Source organism: Erythrolamprus reginae, chromosome 2 (genome assembly GCF_031021105.1).
Source record: "Erythrolamprus reginae isolate rEryReg1 chromosome 2, rEryReg1.hap1, whole genome shotgun sequence".
Classification (NCBI taxonomy): Eukaryota; Metazoa; Chordata; class Lepidosauria; order Squamata; family Dipsadidae; genus Erythrolamprus; species Erythrolamprus reginae.
Genome location: NC_091951.1, coordinates 226,339,454 through 226,354,370, shown reverse-complemented (window position 1 = coordinate 226,354,370; position 14,917 = coordinate 226,339,454). Strand labels below are relative to the sequence as shown.

Genomic DNA, 14,917 nt, shown 5'->3' with positions numbered 1-14,917 from the left:
GGATTTTTTTCCTTCAAGGGATTATTTGAAAAAGAGTCCTATAGTGTTTTTAATTAACCAGCTGGTTCTCGATATTGAATTATATCCTGGGTATTTAAAGATTATATAATATGGAAGGAAGGTGTGAGTTTTTCAGCTATTTATCAAATCTAATAAATACGGGGCTGTTTTGACTGAAACAAAATAGATTGCTTTATGCTTTTAGTGGAGATTGGAACTCAGAATTCTTTGTACCATGCCTGTTCTGTTTTTAATTTTTTTACAAGTGAAAATAATATAAATATAAATAGTTATCATAATTATGTATATCATGACTTCCAGAAACTCTGTATGATTATAGTTTGAAGCATTCCAAAAGACTATGTTTTTAACAGTAAAATATTTAGTTGCTAACAGGGTTTTTTTTATGCTTGTTTATATTCTGCAAACAGGTTCTGATTGCTCAAGAGAAAATGGCTACAAACACAGTATATGTGTTTGCAAAGAAAGATTCTAAATATGCATACACGGGGGAATGCCGTTCTTGCCTGGAGAACTCCTCTCGACCAACAAGTACTATATGGGTTAGCATGTTGGCCAGAGGTGGGCAGGTGAGAATTTTCAATTCGTAACTTTTAGAAAACAACAACTAGGGATTGATAAATGAGTAGAAGACAACCCTCCTGCATATTGTGCTTGCCTTGATTTGTCAAGACATAAGATTTATTAATTTTTTTTATTTTGCCAGTCTAAATTGCAGAAGTGAAAAATGCAGGCCAAGGTCAAAATCCAGTCAGTTAGAAATCCTATCTATCTATCTATCTATCTATCTATCTATCTATCTATCTATCTATCTATCTATCTATCCATCCATCCATCCATCCATCCATCCATCCATCCATCCATCGTTCTGTCGGGCTCTCTGGTAGACTCCTCCCAAAAATTCACAGGTACAAATTTCAGACAGGTTTGAAAATTCAAAACAATGTTCTTTATAATGAAAAGTCAAATAAACTAAGCCCTCTTTTGGTATAGCAAAGAGCACTCGTCTCCAAACAAACTGGTAATTTGTACAAGTCCCTTATCAGTTCTGTGATACTTCGCTTGCAGCTGTGAGACAATTCACAGTCCTTCTTCTTTCACAAAGTGAAACACACTTTGCCCTGGTTTAGTTTCAAAGCGGGGAAAAATCAGCACACAAAAGGTCAAAGTCAGTAAAGCAGTCACGAAACACAATGATCAGATAATCCTCCACAATGGCCAAACCCACAGGCTGCTACCGTGTTTCCCCGATAGTAAGACCCCCCCGATTGTAAGACATATGGGGGGTTTCAGGGGGGTCGGCTAATATAAGCCATACACGGTACTAAAAGCGAGGGAGGCGTCGGAGCAGTTCGCGGCGCTGGCGAGGGAGCTTCGCACCCAGGAGAGTCTCCCAAACCCGGCGCGGATAAGAAGGACTCCTCGGCCGTTCACGCCAAGGACAGGCAGCCCCAGTTCCAGCGCCTCGGCCTGCTCGCCCGGCCTCTTGCCCGGCGGGGAGAGCAAAGGCAGCGGCGGGAGTAGCGGAGGCGAGGCGGAGAAGAAAGAAGCGGCGGATAGCTGGCGAGGCGCCGGCTAGAGGGCTGGACCCCGCAGCTTTGCCGCCGCTCCCGCCGCTGGCTTTGCTGGGGTCGAGCGCCACCTCCTTTCTCTCACCCCCAGTCCAGCGAGAACGAGAGCACCTTCACAGCCCCTCACTCAAGCACACAGCCAGGCTGGGCCAGGGCACCCTCAGGCTTCTTGGCGCAGGATCCCAAGCCGGCGCGTAAAAGCCAGGAGGTCCGAGGGGAACATGAGGGTGGGTGACGGGGGAGAGAGAGAGAGAGAATCTTCGCTCTTCCCGGCTGGGGAGGCTACTGCCGCATTCCCCTGGAGCCTTCCCGACGCCGTGTTGCTCGCTGCTGCTGCCGCTGCAAACAGACACCGTGCCACACCACACACGGCGCGCACAAGTGGCGCGCACAACCGGCGAAAAAAGGGAAAGAGGCAGGCGCGGCAGCTCCGGGAATACAGGGAAAGCCGGAGTCCCTTCGTTGGACTCGCCCCTGAGGTGCTGCTGCTGTCACTCGGCTTCGCTCGCTCGCCCGGGTCTGCCTTTCGTATCCGAGGCAGGGCTCCTCTCCTTGCCGCCACCGCTGCTGCTGCTGGTGCCGCCGCTGCCACCGCTGCTCCTGCTTGGGAACGTGTTTCTACGTGCTGCCGCCGAGGAGACGACGCCAACACGAGACGCGGGAGGTGCAGGGTTTGGCCACGTCCAATAGCCCATTGGAAGGTGGGAGGGTGGATGGAGGGGGGGTGACTGGAGGGAGAGAAGACGGCGTGGAGGTGTGGGGGGGGTGGAGACCGAAAGGAAAGGTTCGGCAGGGGAGGGGGGGGCGACCGCGTCCCTTCCTTTTTCTCGAAGCGTTTGTGTGCTGAAATGCCCTCCCTCTGACTCGCCGAAGCCCGAAGACGAGCCGGCCCCGGTGCCTGGGACAATATAAGACATACCCCCAAAGTAAGACACAGTGGGGCTTTTGGGGGTAAAAAGAAAGTAAGACACTGCCTTACTATCGGGGAAACACGGTATTTATAGCAGCCTCGCTAATTACCACAGCCCCACCCAACCAACCACAGGTGCCCTCATTTTCATTGATAATAATATCTCAGTTGTTGTTGCCTATGCATCGCTCTCCGCATGCATGGCTGTATCATTAACTCTTGTTCTGAATCCAAGGAGGAGATAGATAATTGATCTCCTTCTGAGCTGTCTGCCCCACTCTCCTCCTCCCTGTCACTCATGTCTTCTTGGTCAGAGGAGCCTTCAGCAGCAGATTCCACGTGGGGGGGGGACGACAAAACAGGCCTGCAGCATGTGGATGTCTCCCCCACATCCACAGTCCTTGGGGCAGGAGCTGGGCCAGAGCTAACCACAACATCTATCCTATCCTATCTTATCTTATCTTATCTTATCTTATCTTATCTTATCTTATCTTCCTACCTATTTAACTTCTATGCCGCCCAATCCTGAAGGACTCAGGGCGGCTTACAGTAATAATATAAATGCAAATACAAATAGAGACAGAACAATAAGTCGAATATAATATCTAAAAGTGTAAAACCCCATATTAAAAAGAACTCATTAATTATAAAACAGTCATAATCACATGCGTACATACCATTCATGCAGTTTGGCCTGGTCAGTTTTTAGTTCATGGCCTCCCAGGCCTGCTGGCAAAGCCAGGTCTTCATGGCCTTACGGAAGGCCAGTAGGGTGGGAGCAGTACAGACATTGGGGGGTAGTTGGTTCCATAGAGCTGGGGCGGCCACAGAGAAGGCCCTTCCCCACGGTCTCGTCAACCTGCATTGCTTAGTGGATGGGACCTGGAGGAGGCCAACTTTGTGTGCTCTTATTGGTCTCCAACTCTTATTGTGCTCTTATTGAATCTCCCAGAATCTGCCCCCTCCTCCAAGGGACTATTTTGCTTGGGGTATTTTTTTCCCAGATCTGTGGGGAGGTGTTTAACAAAATTGGATGCCTTGAGCCCATTTGACTCTTTAGAGCTCCAAATGGGGAAAGTTACAATTTCTGAATTGTATGTGAGAGTTACTTATATATATTTGACCCGGGCATGGGTAAAAACTCTGTTGGTTGCTTTTGTGGATGCTTTGTGGTGAGTTGGATGGCAGGAACCTGACTATTCTTCTCTTGCTGGACTTTATAATGATCTCAGAAACTGTCAATTACTGAACAGCTGCAAATACAGTGGTACCTCATGATACAAACTTAATTGGTTCCAGGAGGAGGTTCGTAAGGTGAAAAGTTCGTAAGATGAAACAATGTTTCCCATAGGAATCAATGTAAAAGCAAATAATGCGTGCAAATCCTTCAGGAAAATCCCAAACTTTAGAAGGGAGGCGAACAGAGGGCAGGGAGGAGCAGCTAAAGGGGGCGGGTGGAAGAAGCAAGGCGAGGCTAAAGGGTGAGTGGAAAGGAAGAAAGGCAAGGGGAGAGCCCCTCCCTTTTCTTTCTTCAAAAGACACCCTTTCAGTGCAAACATGCTGTTCTAGTTATTTAAATGCAGTCTTTTCCCCCTCCAAGCCACCCCTCCCTTTTCTTTCTTCAAAAAAGGGGAAAAAAAGAAACCCCTTCATCCCAGCAGCAGCGGCTTGGGTTTGTAAGGTGAAAATAGTTCGGAAGAAGAGGCAAAAAAATCTTAAACACCGGGTTCGTATCTTGAAAAGTTCGTTAGAAGAGGCATTCGTAAGATGAGGTACCACTGTATTAGAAGTTGGAGATGCTTTTCCCCCCCCTGCTCAACTTGAGTTCATAGGTCCAAGGGATTTGGCTCTATGTGTGTTTGTGTGTATGTGTGTGTAAGGAAGAGAGTTGACAAGGGAGCCAAATGATGTACAGTGGTACCTCAAGATACGAACTTAATTGGTTCCAGGGGGAGGTTCGTAAGACGAAAGGTTCGTAAGACGAAACATTGTTTCCCATAGGAAACAATGTAAAGTCAATTAATCCGTGCAACAACAAAAAACCCCCCGCAAAAAAACGCTGCCGCCTGGCTGTCACCTTTTAAAACAGCTGGGGGGGCTTCCCAGCAGCCTCCTGAACCCGAACGCCAAACCCGAACTTCCGGGTTCGGCGTTGGGAGGCTGCTGAGAAGCCCCCCAGCTGTTTTAAAAGGTGACAGCCGGGCGGCGGGGCTTCTCAGCGAAAGTTCGGGTTTGGGAGGCTGCTTTGAGGAGGCGGGGAAGCCTCTTGCAGCAGCTGCCACAGCCGCCGGCTTCCCCGCCGCTCGCCCGCCGCCCACCCGCCCAGGATGCTGACCTGCTGCCTCGCGGGGAAGCCGGGCAAGAGCGACCTTCTGCCGGCCATGGGCGACTCCCCGCTGCTTGCCCATGGCCGGCAGAAGATTGCTCTTGCCCGGCTTCCCCGCGAGGCATCAGGTCAGCATTCTGGGCGGGCGGGCGGCGGGCGAGGAGGGGGGAAGCCTCGCGGGGAAGCCGGGCAAGAGCGATCTTCTGCCGGCCATGGGCGAGCGGCGGGGAGTCGCCCATGGCCAGCAGAAGATCGCTCTTGCCCGGCTTCACCGCGAGGCATCAGGTCAGCAAGAGCGATCTTCTGCCGGCCATGGGCGACTCCCCGCCGCTCACATTGGGGTGGGGGGGCTGTCAGGACACCCCCCCACCCCAGCACTTTGCATCCCGCCGGCTAATAGCAATCGGGCAGCAGCTTCTGCCGGACACGGGCAATGAGCGGGACAGAGAAGTGGGGAGAATCAGGAGGCTCCTTTGGCGGCTTGAGGCTGCCTGGCTTTGTGTTTTTGGCTGGGGGAGGAGGCAGGAGGGCCGGCCACCCCACCCCAGTGCTTCACCTTCCCCCACCAGCCAAAAACCCAAAGGTCCCCACCACAGCACCCGCTGCAGCCAAAACAACAAAGCCGGGCAGTTCCCCAGCTGCCGAAGGAGACTTAACCCCGCCCCTCTGTCCCACCCATCGCCCGTATCCCCCCCCCCGCCGCCGCCCGCTGGCTGTGAGCGCTCTGCCAGGCGGCCAAGAAGCATTCAGGGCGAAGTGCATGGAGGAATGGGAAGCTGAAGCCACCGGCGTTTGTGCTTCCCATTCCTCCACGCGCTGAATGCCTCCTGGCCGCCTGGCAGAGCGCTCGCAGCCAGCGGGCGGCGGCAGCGGGGGGGGATACGGGCGATGGGTGGGACAGCAAACAGGCTTTGGGGTTTTGGCTGGGGGGGGAAGTAGGACCTTCCTCCCCCCAGCCAAAACCCCAAAGCCTGTTTGCTGCCGCACGGTTTAGCCAGGACAGGAGCGAAGTGACGTGGAGGAATGGGGAGCTGAAACCGGGCGGTTTCAGCTTTCCATCCCTCCACATCACTTCGCCGCTAAATCGTGCAGCAGCAAACAGGCATTGGGGTTTTGGCTGGGGGGGAGAAGTAGGACCTTCCTAACTCCCTCCTCCCCGAGCCGAAAACACAAAGACGGTCTGCTGCCGCCCGCTTGAGCCAGGAGGCATTCAGGGCATGGAGGAATGGGAAGCTCAAACGCTGGTGGCTTCAGCTTCCCATTCCTCCATGCACTTCGCCCTGAATGCCTCCTGGCCGCCTGGCAGAGCGCTTGCAGCCAGTGGGCGGCGGCGGCGATCTTCTGCCGGCCATGGGCGAAGGGCGGGGAAGCCGGTGGCTGTAGCAGCTGGTGCAAGAGACTTCCCTGCCCTTCGCCCATGGCCAGCAGAAGATCATTCTTGCCCAGCTCCAAAGTGGCGCAAAGTTCTCCCTGCCTCCTCTGCGGTTGGGAGGCTCCTTGGGGAAGGTGGCCGCAGAGGAGGCAGGGAGAACTTTGCGCCACTTTGGAGCCCAGCGCAGCGCTTCGTCGGGAAAACCTTCAAGGAGATAGTGGCAGCAGGAAAGAAACGGGCTCTGAAGCGGCGCAAAGTTATCCTGCCTCTCCACCTCCTCCCCCTGCGGCCGCCTTCCCAAAGGAGCCTTCTGGCTGCCCAGGGGGCGGGGTTAGCTTTGTGCCGGGGGAGCGGGGGCTGCTGCAGCTTATCCTCCTCTTCCTCCTCCTGCGGCCGCCTTCCGCAAAGATCTTCCCGTCTGCAGAGGAAGCAGGGAGAGCTTTGTGCCACTTCGGAGCCGCCACAGGCAACGCGCGCTGCGATCTTCCAGGCCGGCGAGGCTCAGTGACGGAAGGCAGCTGCTGGGCCGGGCTTGATCCGCTGAGGCTGGCTGAGCCGGAAGATCGCTCCCGGCTTGGCTTCCCTCGCCGGTGCAGGCAACGCGCGCTGCGATCTTCCGGCTCAGCCAGCCTCAGCGGATCAAGCCCGGACCGGCAGCTGCCTTCCATCACTGAGCCTCGCCGGCCTGGAAGATCGCAGCGCGCGTTGCCTGTGGCGGCGACATTGCTCCCGGCTTGGCTTCCCTCGTTGGCGCAGGCAACGCATGCTGCGATCTTCCAGCTCAGCCAGCCTCAGCGGATCAAGCCCGGCCCGGCAGCTGCCTTCCGTCACTGAGCCTCGCCGGCCTGGAAGATCACAGCGCGCGTTGCCTGCGGCGGCGAGGGAAGCCAAGCCGGGAGCGCCGGCGACGCTGCTCCGGTTGCCTGGTCCTCTCCTGCCTCCCACGCTGATGTTCCCCGCTGCGTCGGGCGCCTCCAGCCCCGAGTCGGACGCACCCTCGCCACAGCACCCAGCCGCTGCCCGCCCCGTCCTAGCCGGAGCCTGAGCCGGGCCCGCTTGGTCGCGCCTCCTCGCCCGCCGCCCGCCCAGGATGCAGACCTGCTGCCTCTCCCCGCGCCCACCGCCGGCCCGATCCTGCGCCTCCTGCTTCCCCCCCCCAGCCAAAAATACAAATGCAGTCTGCTGCCGCCCGCGGAGCAATGGGAAGCTGAAGCCGCTGGCGGTTTCAGACTCACGCTGCTCCACGCTGCTCCGCCCTGCCTGTCATGCGGCGGCAGACCCTCTTTGTGTTTTTCGCTGAGGGGGGGAGCAGGAGGACCTTCCTGGCTCCCTCTCCCAGCGCCAGACCTCCTGCCCTCCCTCCCAGCCAAAAACCCAAAGCGGCCTCCCGAACGTTTTCCGTCTTACCAACCTGCCGCCACCGCCGCCCGGCTGTCACCTTTTAAAACAGCCGGGTGGCTTCCCAGCAGCCTCCCGAAGCCGAACGCCAAACCCGAACTTCCGGGTTCGGCTTCGGGAGGCTGCTGGGAAGCCCCCCAGCTGTTTTAAAAGGTGACAGCCGGGCTGCGGGGCTTCCCAGTAGCCTCCGGAATGCCGAACCCGGAAGTTTGGGTTTGGCGTTCATAAGACGAAAAAAGTTCGTAAGAACAGGCAAAAATTTTCTCAACCCCGGGTTCGTATCTCGGGTTGTTCGTAAGACGAGGGGTTCGTATCTTGAGGTACCACTGTATTTTTTAATTGCAGTGCATCTGAAAATGATCAAATATTGCCTAAATACAGTTTGATGGCATAAATGTTGCATTTGTTCTGACTTCAGGGTGCAAAGAAGAGTGCGATAGGTCAACGTATTGTGGCAACTTTGCCATATATCAAACAGGAAGTGCCCATCATTATTGTGTTCCGTGCATTGGGGTTTGTATCTGACAGAGACATCTTGGAGCATATAATTTATGACTTTGAAGATCCTGAGATGATGGAAATGGTAAAGTATATGATTTTATATCTTAATTGCTAAGTTAGATTAATGTGTATTATTAGATCTGCTTTTCTCACATTATTAAACTCCAAAGCAAATTAAACTGCATGCAATTTCTAGAGGAAGGAATCAACTATGTCTTGGAGAATGAAAGGATGATAGTAAAGAAGAGAGAAGCAGACCATGCAGCTTTCACTGCATGTATATGTTCTGCCTGACTGGCTCAGGCAATGAGTAATAGTCCAAGGAAAAGAAATCAAACACACACATGCTCTGCTAATCAGCAAACTTGTATTAAATAAACAAAAAAGGGTTACTCAAAACAGTTCTTAGTGTCCAAAAACAATGATAGTGCAAGGCTTACTTCAGCCACATACAAAAACACAGGAAAAAACAAACAAAGACAACTTGGAATGAGCAAAGACGTTTCAGGAGTCCTTTTGAATCTTTAAAGCAAACAGCAAGTCCCAGAGTTTTCACCTCCCACTTGTCTGAAAAAGCTGGTTTGAAAACTCCAACGGCACGGAACAGAAACTTCAGAGCAGGAACCACAAAATAACACAGATAAACAGCCACAGTTTGCCTTGGGCTGTTGTTCTCTTTTATACCTTTAGCCCTCATTAAGGGAACCACATCCAGCCCTCAGTATAAGAACCACACCCAGCCCAGGTGCTCCTATAATGACTTGTAATACTCCTTAAAGCGATCCCTTCTTTGCATAGCTCTTTGGCTACGCAGATCAATATATTGATCTGCAGAAGAATCCAGAGATGAAAGACTGTCTGAGGGACTGTATGTCAAATCCCCTGGGCTGTCTGCTGAATCCTGCGTCCCAGTGGCCTCTTCCTCCTGGCTGTCTGCCACGTCTTCCTGGCTGTTAGCCAGGCTTTCACATTCACTTTGTGCCGCGTCTCTCCCATCTGTGGGAGCAACGGCTGGCCCAGGCCCAAACACAACAGTATAGAATCATGCACCAGGAGGATGCCATGGCCAAATAACAGAAACACTCCCCCTACACCTTTGATTAGATTAGATTAGTTTATAATTCTTTATTGGCCAATGTGATTGGGCATCCAAGGAATATGTCAGACAAGATACAGGGCATCAGTTAGTCTAGAAGTATGAAATGACATCATATTGATGAGAAGGAGCACTAATAAAGCATGATTAACCAGTTTGAAGAATGAGGTCCATTGATGCCAAAATAGACATGCGGGGTGGCAGAAAATCAGATACAACTATGGTTTAACTAAACACAGCCTATTCCATCACCAATAATGTATGGCTGAAGCTTGGTGTGCAAAAAGGTTAGGAGGAGTTAATTCATTAGACAGTCTTATCTCCTTCATAGAAACAAGAAATCAGAGAAGATGAGTTTCAGGTTATAATATAAAAAGTGGCGTTGCCTGATATTCACAGCCAGCTTCACAACACTCTTGAGTGTTGCGCATTAATAGACATTTGGATGGCAGCTCTGGGATGCAGCCACCTATGTTTATAAAGACTACAAAGTACAGTATATAGATTCTTTTCAGACAGCAACTTTGTACACAAAGAGGCTATATAGCTCTTACCTGTTAGCTTCACCTCCAAGAATAGTAGTTGGACTTACTCCAAAATATATTTTTGGTTATAGGAAGATGGACCCTATATACCTACTCTAGGACAGAAAGAGAGTTTCTTCACTGTCCTATGCATCCTTTACCAGTTACAGTGTGTTAGAATGAAATTTAAGGGGTGAGCCAAATCAAATTGAGTTGAAGTCAGCACAAAATATTAAAGAAAGGGAGTCTGCTTTATGGAACAGAAAGAAATCAGAATCCCTACTTTCCAGTAGAACACGTAGAATTAGCCCTGACTTGTTCCGTTCTTCTTCTCGTGATAAGAAAGGTACTTCCACTTTACTATAAAGGATAAAGTACCTTGAACTATAATTTGATAATTTTGCTTTAGAAATGTAGAGATTATATAATGCTATCTTTATAGAAACATAGAAGTCTGACGGCAGAAAAAGACTTCCTGGTCCATCTAGTCCAGAGGTCCCCAACCTTTTTTGCACCAGGGACCGGCTTTAAGCTAGACCAGTTTTCCATGGCCCGGTGGGGGTGGGGGGTGGGGGCTTTGGTCATATGGGGGTGGGGTTATGGAGGCATGGAGCTTAGTGCATACTTATCATATAATTATGACATTTATAATGAGAATGTGATTCAACTTACCATAGGTTCAGAATGAGTGGGAGCACCAGGCTTTTTTCCCTGGATCAGTGGGAGCACTGGGCTTGTTTTCCTGCAACAAGACGGTCCCATCTAGGGGTGATGGGAGACAGTGAAACCCGAAGTGTGTTCCTTATGTCCAGTCTACTCCGTAATCTCGTTTTTGCTGTTGTCATGGCAGAAAACCCAGTTTCACAAAGATAGGATGTTGGAAAAGGAAGCAGAGTTTTCAGTGCTTTGGTGGCGATCCCAGGATATTCAGCCTGGACTTTAATCCAGAATGTTGGGAGATTTGAAGTCTCAAACATACTTTTAAGGCTACCATCATTTGCAATCTCAAGCAGTTGGTCTTCTTCAAGCACGGACAAGGTCGATTCACCTGGCTTGTTCACAAATGGGTTGCGAATCCATTCCTTCCTAGTTCGTGGGTCTTTTGTGGTCGGAAAATAGCGCTCAAACTGTTCTGAAAGCTGAGATAGGTGATCATGTACCAGTTGGGAGAATGAAGGCTCAGGCTCGGTCTCTTCCAAAATTCCTGCTAATGTTTGAAACATGTCAAATATCCCTGTTCTCACTCGCAGTCCCCACACTTCCAGTTTGGCTTTAAATGCAGCAACTTTATCTGCCAACTTGAAGGCAGTTGTCATTCTCCCCTGAAGTGACAGATTAAGTTCGTTCAAAAAGTTGAATATGTCACATAAGTAAGCAAGTTTTGTAACCCATTCCTTACTACTGAAATGTGCTGCAAGTGGCGATTCTTTTTCTAAAAGAAATCTATAAAGCGGGTCTCGTAACTCAAAAACTCTGGCCAGTGCTCTACCTTTAGAAAGCCATCTGACTTCTGTGTGTAGGAGAAGACGTTTGTGCTCTGCGTCCATCTCCTCACAGAGCTGCTCAAACAGACGTGAGTTAAGGGCATGTGCTTTTATGTGATTAATAACTTTAATCACATCTTGCAAAACACTGTTAAGTTCAGGTGACATTTTTCGGCTTGCCAGCATTTCTCTATGGATGACACAGTGCGTAGAGTCGCATTCAGACGCAACCTCTTTGACCCGGGTAGTTAAACCAGAATGCCGTCCAGTTATGGCAGCTGCTCCGTCTGTGCATATACCGACACAAAATGACCAGTTTAGGTTTCCTGATATGTAATCATCCAAAGACTTGAATAGTTCTGCACCTGTGGTGTTGGCTGGCAACAATAATACACATAACATATCCTCATGCACATCCTCTTGAAAAATATATCGCACATAAACAAGCATCATTGCCTTGTTGTCAACGTCAGTAGACTCGTCAACCTGGATTGCGTACCATGGTGACGCATTAATCCTCTCCAACAATTGTACCTCGATGTCTTCTGCTATTTCATTAATTCGTCTACTGACAGTGCTCGCTGAAAGAGGAACCTGTGCCACTTTTTAAACTGCAGCCTCTCCTAAAAGTTCCTGGCAAATGTCCTTAGCGGCAGGCAGGATCAACTCTTCACCAATAGTGAAGGTCTTCTTAGCCTTGGCAATGCGGCTAGCCACTAAGAATGATGCTCTCAGAGCAGACACATTTGTTGATGTGGTGGCCTTCAATAATTGCTTCTGTCCTTCGTGTTCGCGTTTTTTTCTTTAAAAAAACTCCAAAGGCTTGTCTTTTGATGCAGGGTGCTTGGTCTGTAAGTGGCGAACCAGTTTTGAAGGCTTCATGGCCTCGTTGGATAGCCGGTCGCCACATATCAGACAGAGTGGGCTTGGGGCATGTGAATCGCCAGTTGCGATGAACCCATAATTTAAGTAGGACTCATTGTATTTTCTTTTAAATGCAGCTTTCTTTTTTTTAGCAGTCATGGAGTCTTCATCTGTCTCATTGGGTCTTTCTTCCTTTTCAAAGAAGCTCTTCAGTGATGTTTGTTTTTTACTCATTTTACAAGGGTTAGAGGTGAAGGCGTAGTGGGCCCCTAACACAGAAAGATGGCTATTGCTACTGGAGACGGGCACTGATGATGATGACCACTACTGCTGCTACTGGACACAGCCACTGCTGCTATGAATTTTCACTGTTATTTGCTTTTTTCACTTTAACCAGAAAATCTGCTGCTGGGCCGCACGACACCAGAACACAGCTACAGGAGTCATAAGGGTGGGACACCTGACGTCATATCTAGCTTTCCATTAGCATCCAGAGCCCCTCCCCCTCCAACTCGCAGCTAGCAGGAGGGGAAGGAGCGCTGGACACACATGACCTGCTTGTCCCTGCTCCTGCCTGAGCACATTCTGCGAGTAGCAGCACTGTACATTGAGTTTCAGTGTACAGCACTGCTACTAGCACTGCTATATGCACCAGACAGCGCTGTATGGGGAGGATGCTGGCGGGACCTCTGTGTACAGCGCTGCTAAGTAGCAGCATTATACATTGAGCGTCAGTGTATACAGCGCTGCTGCTTAGCAGCGCTACACACTTAACACCGGTACCGGGAGCCGCGTCACTGAAGCCAGTCTGCTGCCCCAGCACGCCCCACATAACATGTTCTGCCGGGGGCGTGTCAGTAAGGAGAGCCTGCCGCCCCACCCCGTCAGGAACACACCATGCTGTCACTAAGACCCACCCTGTGACGTACAACAGGTACCATGCTGTGCTGTGGAGGGCTGCGTCACTAAGACCCGCCCGACGCCCCACCCCGTCCTGCATAATGTTCTCTGCCGGGAGCTGCGAGCTGTCACGGCTATGGCAGAAAACATTATAAATCCACACAGAGCGAGCTCTGACCAGGCGCAGGGCCGCGGAGCTAGCTGTCAGCGCCGCTGCGGACCGGCTGAAAAACCCAACGGCCCGGTCCTGGTCCGCGGACCGGCGGTTGGGGACCTCTGATCTAGTCTGCCCTTATACTATTTTCTGTATTTTATCTTAGGATGGATATATGTTTATCCCAGGCAAGTTTAAATTCAGTTACTGTGGATTTATCTACCACGTCTGATGGAAGTTTGTTCCAAGGATATACTACTCTTTCAGTAAAATAATATTTTCTCATGTTGCTTTTGATCTTTCCCCCAACTAACTTCAGATTGTGTCCCCTTGTTCTTGTGTTCACTTTCCTATTAAAAACACTTCCCTCCTGGACCTTATTTAACCCTTTAATATATTTAAATGTTTCGATCATGTCCCCCCTTTTCCTTCTGTCCTCCAGACTATACAGATTGAGTTCATTAAGTCTTTCTTGATACATTTTATGCTTAAGACCTTCCACCATTCTTATAGCCCGTCTTTGGACCCGTTCAATTTTGTCAATATCTTTTTGTAGGTGAGGTCTCCAGAACTGAACACAGTATTCCAAATGTGGTCTCACCAGCATTCTCACCCGCATTATTTGTGACCATTGATACACTTTTATTTCATAAGGATGAACACTAAATAAATTCTGCGGGAAACATGCTGGAAGTTGTTGATTATTTTTGTGCATCTTCATTTAATCATGTATTTCTAAGAAGTTCTGTATAGAAGGTAACTCTCATTTTCTTTTTATGTGTGCAAAATAGGTTAAGCCCTCTTTGGATGAAGCATTTGTCATTCAGGAACAGAATGTTGCGTTGAATTTCATTGGTTCAAGAGGTGCAAAGCCCGGTGTCACTAAAGAGAAGAGAATCAAGTATGCCAAAGAGGTCTTACAGAAAGAGATGCTTCCACATGTGGGTGTCAGTGACTTCTGTGAAACTAAAAAGGCTTATTTTCTTGGGTATGTATTGATAAAGAATACTATTCATGTAAATGTTTATGTCAGAGGTCTTCAAACTTGGCAACTTTAAGATTTATGGACTTCAACTCCCAGAATTCTCCAGCCAACTATGCTAGCTGGAGAATTCTGGGAGTTGAAGTCCACAAGTCTTAAAGATGCCAAATATCAAGACCTGTGGTTTAAATGTTCATATTGGCTGGGGATTATGGCAGTTGAAATCAATATAGGTAAAGTGTTCCAGGTAGGGGAGATTCAGAAACCTGTTTGGGGGGGGGGATGATAAAAGTGCAACATCCTGCTGCTTTGGGAGTGAGTATTTCAAAATATATTTATTTATGATCCAGTTCATTTGTAAAGTTTATTTACTGGCTCAATGAGATACAGTGAAATGCTGTTTTATTACGAATGAAGGCAAATGTGTGTCGCAGGATAATGATGCCAAATCAAATTTGAGTCAGTCACTGGGACCAGCTTTTTTATTATTTATTTATAATTTATAATTTATTTATTTAAATGCAGGGGGTCAAAGGTACAGTGGAAATTTTCCGAATGGTTATGCTGTTTAGAGGACCTCAGTACCAGCATTCCTGTTTATCCCATTTATGTATTATAGTTTATTATTTAATAGTTTGTTGGTGCTTCATTAATTAATTAATTTCATAAGGCAAATGAAAGGTTCCTGAATGATCGTACAGATATTCTGGGTTTTGTTATCTACAAAAAACCCTCAAAAGTTGAATTTAGCTAATTACAACTTTAAAATTATTGGCAGAAGATTTAAATAACATGCAGTGAGATACTTGGGATA

The 14,917-nt window shown here is 49.3% G+C and overlaps 1 protein-coding gene across 1 annotated transcript in view; it reads left to right on the top strand.

The window, feature by feature from the left end:
- POLR2B (RNA polymerase II subunit B) overlaps positions 1–14,917 on the top strand; it is a 45,605-nt gene that overhangs the window by 4,285 nt on the left and 26,403 nt on the right. Inside the window, exons 6-8 of the mRNA XM_070742116.1 lie at positions 432–590; positions 8,017–8,181; positions 13,913–14,109. Coding sequence (XP_070598217.1) covers positions 432–590; positions 8,017–8,181; positions 13,913–14,109 — 521 coding nt within the window. The remainder of the gene's footprint in view (positions 1–431; positions 591–8,016; positions 8,182–13,912; positions 14,110–14,917) is intronic.